The following is an 8,746-nucleotide window of genomic DNA, read 5'->3' on the forward strand; positions in this document are numbered from 1 at the left end:
TATTATTCTTTTAGTACTCATAGAAGTAAATATAACTTCCTTATTCATGGAGGTTGGATATTGGAGGTTGGATATTGGAGGTTGAGAGTAATGTATCTTAATTCTTTATAATTTATGTTATTCAATATATTTCCTTTTCATTATTTTTTTTACTCTGTTCTCAATCTTAACTACATGATAATTTATTTAGTGTCTTCATATTAATTTGGTACATGAAATCTAATCTATTAAAGTCTTTATTGTGACATCCCAAATATATAGCAGATATATATATGCAAAGACATCCCCAATTTATAATATTAGAAAGCAGTTAAGAGATGTACTTAAAGTATTATAGGATTACAGTCTTCCAGAATTTACTAAGAAATTAAAACTTCAAGCACTAGAGTATTCCAAAATATGTCCAGGATTTGAAACTTAAAACATAACAAGGTTCTTCAAAAGGACATAAGGGAACTAAGAATTCCTAGTGAGTCTAAGCTGCAACATCATCTTCATTTCTCTCCAATGTTGCCTCCAAAGAAACCTCATCTTCCTCTGCTCACATCCAAGTGGATGATCATTGCAAAAGAAAACACATACAACAAGCACACAAACAAGCAAGGGTGAACTAATTATATAAAAGCATGCATCATATCAAGCACATAACATACATGAGTTAACTTAAATCAAAGCAGTTTAAGGCATACATCCTAGCATGTTATCTTCTAGACTTGACTCATAGAAGTCTAGAAGTAAATATAACTTCCTTATTCATGGAGGTTGGAGATTGGAGGTTGAGAGTAATGTATCTTAATTCTTTATAATTTATGTTATTCAATATATTTCCTTTTCATTATTCTTTTACTCTGTTCTCAATCTTAACTACATGATAATTTATTTAGTGTTTTCATATTAATTTGGTACATGAAATCTAACTTATTAAAGTCTTTATCATAAGTATTTTCATCAATTTAATTGCATTCCAAATCTTAGATTTATTCTCATAAAATTTAAGTTTTATCATTCAAGATTTTTTTGCCTAAATTGATCTCTTTATCGTATCTTTTTTAGAGTTATTTTCATATCTCCAATGGTGAGTTTTTCTAACTCTCTCAAGTTTCTTGTTTATAAGATCTGAACGAGTTCGTTCAAAAATTAGACTGAACTTAAAATTTGTCCTTGATTTTTACAATTGATTATTTTGTGATATTTTTCTATCTTTAGTTATTCGTGTTTTATTTTTGTAATTGATGTAACTCAATAAGTTGATAACTAAATGTTTTAGATATTTTTCAATTTTCATTGACTTCCAATTATCTATACAATATTTTTACAAATGCAAACCAAATATTTATATTTTTCAATTTATTGAATAAAAACCTTAATTGTAATAATAAAAATACTAATAAAAGATAAAAATAAAGTAATAAAAACAATGATTGCAAATTATCAAACCTAAATCACATAGCGCAAACCATCACGATTACTCGTTAATCTCACTTCATCACTTGCATACTTTAAGCTTATGTTCCTTATTGATTTCATTTACCCCTATGCAAAAAGTCAATTATTATGTTAATTACAAAATTATGTTATTTAATATTATTATAAAATAATATATGAAGACATCTAAACGAAGTAAAGACACAGTATAACAGAAAAATTAAATAATAGTAACTCAATTGAAAAATATATAAATTTTTCCATGGAGTCCACAGCGGTAGAGATCGAGGTTGTGTTCAGTTTCTACTTGAAGGAAATTACATATATTAAAAAAGCTATGAGACCCTAAACTAGTTATTATGATAAAAATTTAAAATTTATCCAAAATGAAAATTAGTAAAATGACTTACTATACTATGGTCGACTGATTAATTGGTTGAGCATAATTTTATTAGTTACAACTATCTGTAAAATGACAAGCTATACAACTTCACACAGGTGTGCATTTCAAATAATATACTTTATCAAATGATTCAATTAATTTACTTTACATGGATTAATAAGAAGTTTGCACTACACTACTATAGAAAGCATATTATTTAAAAAATATTTACATCTATTATTCAAATAACAGGTACAATAAATTGCAGTAGTAGAATTGTAGATATCAAAACATATTTATCATTAATTAAAGAACTACAAATATAACATTTCACTTGCTTCTCCCTTTTCTAATTTTTCACCAATATGCAATGCGAACTCTCAATCTCTTTTTTCCCGCAATCCCGCAACCTGCAATTTCCTTTATTCAATCACTACTAGATGAATTCTTTCAAAATTGTTTAGATAGAACTGGTTGTTTGATCCTCTAAAATCATTTCATTAGGATATAAAGTAGGTTTTGGAGGTATTTCCAAATCTTCAATGTCTTCTTCAAGCATTTTTACAACTCTGTTCATTGAGGGACGATCCTTTGGTTTTAACTGTATACACCAAAGTGCAATTATGATCATTTTCTTTACTATTAGCTTTTCCTCTTCGCTCAAATCCTTTATATCTATATCTTCCTCTTCTCTAATATGATCATATATCCAAAGGGGAAAGTAAAGTTGACTTGAGTGTTCTGCATTGGGATTTAGATTTTTCCTCTTACTAGCCATCTCCATCAACAACATTCCGAAACTATAAACATCAGCTTTGTTGGATATTCCTCCAATATTATTGTAAAACAATTCTGGAGCCATATATCCAATGGTTCCTCTTGCTTGTGTCATTGTGACTAAGCTATTATCTATTGGATATAACTTTGCTAATCCAAAGTCAGAAACCTTTGGGATGAAGTTTTCATCCAATAAGATATTATGGGGTTTGATATCAAAATGCAAAATCTGCATCTCACATCCATGATGGAGATAAGCAATTCCACGAGCTACTCCAATCGATATCTTATATATTTTTTCATAGCTAAAATCTGTATTTTCATTTCCTGAAAATATAAATTTATCAAGAGATCCATTGGGCATGAATTCATAAACAAGAGCGCGCTTTGAGCCACTAACACAAAATCCAATTAATTGTACCACATTTTGATGATGTATTCTTCCGATAGTTGCAACTTCATTGATAAAATCTTGTCCATTTCCTTTGGCTTTACCTAACATTTTGATTGCCACAGAAGGTCCGCTCCGTAACTTTGCCTTAAACACAGAGCCAAATCCTCCTTCACCTAACTTCTCTTTGAAACTTCCCGTCATCTTCTTAATTTCCTTGTATGAGTATCTGATAGGTGTTAAGTGATTTTGTTCAAGGTAATTTTCAATATTTTCATACATTGATGAATGTCTTTTCCTCCATTTACATATGAAAATCACAATTAAGAATGGCAATCCAAACAAAATTTTGTAAGCGGCCATACCAGTAAGCATGCCTGCAAGAAATTTTACATGTGTAGTTACACTGGTAATGTAATATAATAAAGTATTTGTTAAAAAGTAAATTTTCATTCATAAATCGAAACTTTACATATCCATTTAACATTCAAAGAAAGTAAATTCAATGTCTAGCATAAACAACTATTAATAAACTCAATTATGACATTGTCATCTATAAATGAATTTCTCAGTAAGATTAATATGTGCTAAGACCTAATTCAATGAGATTGTCAAAAGAAAAAGCAAATTAGCTTCAGTTTGTGTTCCTCTAACCCTTAGAACGTATTTCCATACCTCAAATCTGCAAATCATAATCTTTTTATCTTAGGTAAATAACATTAAATAATACCAAGAAAACACAACATTACGGATGGAGAGAAATTCATTGGTAATATAACAATTAAAGTGTCAATAGTTGTCACTCAATGTATTTCTTTCCGTGCCTCAATGGGCTTATTTACTACTATTAAAGTGTCAATAGTTGTCACTCTTTTTAAAGCTATTTCAAAAGCATCTTTGTCCTCGTAATGATAATTGTATGCACTTATCTTGACCAAAACATCCTTGTTTCCTAACCTAAACCTAAGATAAACTTGTTTGATTATGGAATCAAGTGATTCGATCAACATTTACAACCATTTGCTATCTTCCACTATCACCTTGCCACCATCTTTCCTTAGCAACACCAAATTATGCACTTTCAAGGAATTTCTAGCTTACATCCCATCTTGTAGTCCTTGTTTTCTAAATTAGTGCCTCCCATATTACATCCCATCTTTTATATCTTTATTTTCCTCTTCTCTAATATGATTATAATCCAAAGTGAAAACTAAAGTTGACTTGATTTTTTCTACACGGGAATTTAGATTCTTCCTTTTGCTTGTCATCTCCATCAACAACATTATGAAGCTATAAACATTAGCTTTATGAGATATTCCTCCAATATTATTGTAGAACAATTATGGAGGCATATAATGGTTCCTCTTGTTGCCATCTTTGTGACTATGTTATTATCTGTTGAATATAACTTTGCTAATCCAAAGTTAGAAACCTTTGAGATAAAGTTTTCATCGAATAACATATTATGGGGTTTTATATCAAAATGCAAAATTTGCATTCATACTCATGATGGAGATAAGCAATCACACAAGCCACTTTAAATGATATATTATATATTTTTATCAAGAGATCAATTCGACATGAATTCATAAACAATAATGTCTCTCTTTGTTGCTTATAGGGTTTTTGAGGTGAATATGAATGTTTCGTGATGAAAGCTTCGATTGTATTAGTGTTTTTGTGGGTCTAAGTGTGTAAGTGCTATATATTTCCTTATATTGTCATTTTGTCATTCAAGATTGTTATGGGTGTTTTGTGATGGTTGTTCAATTTTTTTTAAGAAAAGTACAAAAGGTTTATGTCAAGTGTTAGGTTTGACGTAAATTTACGTAAAACAAGGTCTTAAATAACATACTTAAAAGACTTTCATATGATAAGATGAATGTGAATCTGGCTATACTTATCTCTATCTTGTAAGAAAAACGTATACGTCTCATTTTTATTAATTAGGTATAAAAGTTGTATCTTATCTTCAACCTCATCAAATAATAATATATTTGTAGCCAATTCTCACAATGTTTTAAATATTAATTAAATGTTTTTCTTAGAAAAATCACAACAAAGAATACATATTTATTATTTAAAATTTCATGATAAGTACAATATTTATTATTTTTTTAAATAATAATTAAATAAAAATTATACATATTTGAAAACATAATTAAATAACAATCATATATATCCTGAAATTTCATGATAACTAATATTTAATATTTTTTAAATGCTAAGAGTGAAAGCGCTTCAAGAATTTTAGTGAATTTAATAGATTTATAACGAGTTGAATCATTGAATGAGAGAATAAAAATTAAGAACTCTTCAAATGAAATGAAATTAAAAAAAATAAAAGGAATGATAAATTTTTTAGTTTATCTTATAAACCACGGATTCACACAATTTAATTCTATAAAGTGGAGGTTTTGCGTTTTTTAAAATGTAATTCTTATGAAGAAAATCAAAAGAAAAAAAATGTATAATTGAAGTTACAAATAAAAGATAAAGTATCCTAAAAAATTTAGTGAATTTAATAGACATCGAATAGGTCTTGCGAGAGAATGCTAAACAATGTAATAGTAAAAGAAGAGTTTTTTGGTGAAATGTAACAAATGATTAAAGAAAATAATATAAATAATTTTTTTAATTACCTAATACATTAAAAATGTTTCATTAATTTAAAACATAGACAACTTTGAGCATTGATGTATATACACACCTCTCTCCATTAAATTTAAAAATATTAAATATTACTCATACTTTTATTCATTTTACTATACAATAAAAATAATTTAAACAAATTTAGATAAGAACACCTTTATTTTTTATCCCTAATCAATTCAGAACAAATATTAAGAAAAGTATACACACTAGTACAATAATAAAGAAATACACCGGTTAGTTTTTCTTATAGGCATCGGTTGTAGAACCGATGCATACATGGACGAGGTAAAAAGGACACGTTTTATGTCTTGGTCAGATGTCGAGATAAAACAGTACAGAATTATGCCTCGGTTATCTAAGAACCGAAACATTATATTTTTTTTTTCTCAGATTTTAGTACACAATGGAACCGTGCTCTTCAGATCCAAAAATCAATTTTCATGTCACAGAGAATTCCCATTGCCGGATCATGTGTAAACCTTCAACCCGAGAAGTGGCTCTGACGGTTGAGTGGTGCAAGTGAAATTGCTTTTCTGCAACAAGAAAATCCCAAAACCAGAAAATCCAAAACCAGAAAATCCCAAAACTAAAAATCCAAAACCAGATATGAAGAAGAAGCAGAAGAACAAGAGTAGATTTGACAACAAGCAGAAGAACCAAGAAGCTCCCTTAGGGTTTCCAATCACTCGCGGAGGGGAAGAATGGCTGAGGCAGCAGCGACAACGGCAGATCTGGAGCGGTGGCGGATTTGGAGCGGCAGCAGCGACGGCGGATCTGGAGCGGCAGATCTGCAGCGGCGGTCGTCTGGAGGCAGCGGCGGTCGTCTGGACTGTGCACGGCAATGGGAAGAATGGGAGAGCACAGAGGGGAAGGGAGAGCACCGAGAAATAAGATGTTGTTCGAGTGTGAAAATATGAAAAGGTTCAGAGTATAGGTAGTAACTGTATAGGCAGCGGTCGTCTGGGTAACCCGAGGCAATAGCGCTTTTTCAAAAAAGTTGTATCCTCGGACATATGTATAGGTCTCGGGTCTGCTTCTAACCGAGACAGTATTACCATTCGACCTCGGGTCAAGTTGTAACTGAGGCATATAGTCTTTTACGCTTCGGATTTTGTGTAACCGAAGCGTATATGACGTGTTAGTTTCCCGTTTTTTTACTAGTGACAGACGATTGTATCTTTAACCGTGACCAAATGTTCTATTATTTGAATAGCATTTCTACTAATGATAATTTTAAAACTACTGTTAAAAAGTCTATTTTAATCATTGTTAAAAGCTCTACTCCTCTTGTAATTAAAGTATTGAGAAATTAAGATGATAAGATCTTACCAGGTAACACCGGTGACAATTGTAATGCCGTTATGTCTGAAATGAAACAAAACATCAACTTTAGGATTCTGATTATCTCAACAGTTATTAATAGCGGTAAACAAGTTTAAAAGCTTTTCATTTATTTTAAAATAATAAATGTTAATTTAATGCAGAAGTTCTTATAAATGCATGTAAAATATAAAAGATAAAAATATTATATTTCTTTCTAAAAGTTCGTTGAATTATTAACATAAATGATTCAAACTTTGTTTCAAAAAATTCTCAAAAAGTGGATGAAATATGATTTTCCTAATAACTTGAATATGTATAATTATGTAAAATGTTAATTGAAGACAATCGAGTATCAATTAAAGAAATAAAAAACATAAATGATTTAATTTAACATGAAAAGTAGACAAAATTAGAATAATCGTACAAAGATTGTTATTATAGAAAGTGAAGTGAATGGGTAAAGCAATGGAATACAATAAAATGTGGCAAGTTAAAAGGATCAAAACATTTTAATTTTTTCAAGGGATGATCACAATAAATTCAGATAGGTAGAAATTACTAATTGTGTGCCTCCTATAAAAAAAACGAGTATCAAATAAAGATAAAAAATATAAACAAAATTATGCTTTAATTAAATAAAATATTAATTTAATTTAGCACGAAAAGTAGACGAAGTTAATAATATACGACGCACCAAATGGATCGCAAACAAGCGTCTGGCTAGAAGAGTTGAAATCGCAAAAATCTTTAGGACAATGATTCTGACAGGCGAGGTTTATCCAAGAGATCTCAAATCCATAGGCGAGAGCCCTGTGAATGGCAGCGTATGAATGCTTATTGAAAGTCCCGAACGATGTGGGAGCAACAAGCTTCACGTCACACCCAACTTCTAAGTCCTCAGCTTTTAGGTCTCCACCAACTGCATATGCATAGCCTTTTGAGTCCCACTTCACGCACTCACCACTCTCCACATACTTCCCGTTCTCTCTCACCGAATGGTTACAGTTCAGAAACACTATATGCTCGAAACTCAGAGATTCCCCATTTAGATACAGATATAGACTGGCTATGTATAGATCCGCGGAGTCAGTGTAAGTATCAGAGAAATTGGAGCGAGAGAGGGAACGAAGAGGAAGGGAGGAGCAGTTGTGGTGTTGAAGAGCAGGGTCAACCACTCTCACGGTGTAGTTGTCGTAGTTGATTGCCTGAACATGGAATTGTGCAGAGTTCAGATACAACACAGTAACATTATTCTGACAACCAAGCTCGTACCTTTCGTCACCACAATTCTCTGGGTGGCCTTGTAATCGAAATGGATAAGTGATGTTGGTGATGTAGCCGCAGGAAGAAGGGGGACAAAGGTGTTCTTGGTGGTCCTTGGTAGCACAAATATGGTGGATTAGAATAAGTAAAAGTACCACCAACAATGTTCTCTCTCTGCTCATCATGTCCAAACTGTTTCTCATTCAATTCAAGTGCAACCAATTCCAAGTTATATATATATTGATTTTTAAACAACACAGACTCAATATATAATCCTAAGGGACCACATCTTTCCTTTCAGAGAATACATTGAAGACTTATGATACTTCAAACGTAGACTTTGACTGAGAGACCGCGTTTCTATCTGGTTTCTACGACTGGATTTAATGAATACAAAATTTTAGAAATTCGTGAACTGCATGAATTCTGATTTAGCTATTTAATCATGTAATTTTTTTTTAATGGAGTTCTTCGAGTTTCTAAAATCATCCTAAATTGTTCTAACTTGAAGCTTTTATTTACATGCTGTC

General features: G+C 30.9%; 1 protein-coding gene across 1 annotated transcript; it reads right to left on the bottom strand.

The window, feature by feature from the left end:
* Window positions 1-1,926: 1,926 nt before the first annotated feature.
* On the bottom strand, window positions 1,927-8,545 carry LOC124847888 (LEAF RUST 10 DISEASE-RESISTANCE LOCUS RECEPTOR-LIKE PROTEIN KINASE-like 2.1). The gene is made up of 3 exons (XM_088100154.1): window positions 7,648-8,545; window positions 6,960-6,995; window positions 1,927-3,352 (listed from the first exon to the last, which is right to left on the bottom strand). The coding sequence occupies exons 1-3, from the start codon at window positions 8,417-8,419 to the stop codon at window positions 2,268-2,270; spliced, it is 1,893 nt and encodes a 630-aa protein (XP_087956280.1). The 5' UTR covers window positions 8,420-8,545; the 3' UTR covers window positions 1,927-2,267.
* Window positions 8,546-8,746: the final 201 nt, after the last annotated feature.

The sequence above is a fragment of the Vigna umbellata genome, chromosome 1 (assembly GCF_029865625.1).
Source record: "Vigna umbellata cultivar VRB3 chromosome 1, Vumbellata_1.0, whole genome shotgun sequence".
NCBI lineage: Eukaryota > Viridiplantae > Streptophyta > Magnoliopsida > Fabales > Fabaceae > Vigna > Vigna umbellata.

Excerpts from the sequence above, each read along its gene's own strand:
- LOC124847888 (XM_088100154.1), bottom strand. The coding sequence starts at position 8,419 with ATGAGAAACAGTTTGGACATGATGAGCAGAGAGAGAACATTGTTGGTG. Across the intron at positions 6,996-7,647 it reads GCTTGTTTGCGATCCATTTG|ACATAACGGCATTACAATTG; the intron begins GTGCGTCGTATA and ends GTTTCATTTCAG. Across the intron at positions 3,353-6,959 it reads ATTGTCACCGGTGTTACCTG|GCATGCTTACTGGTATGGCC; the intron begins GTAAGATCTTAT and ends AATTTCTTGCAG.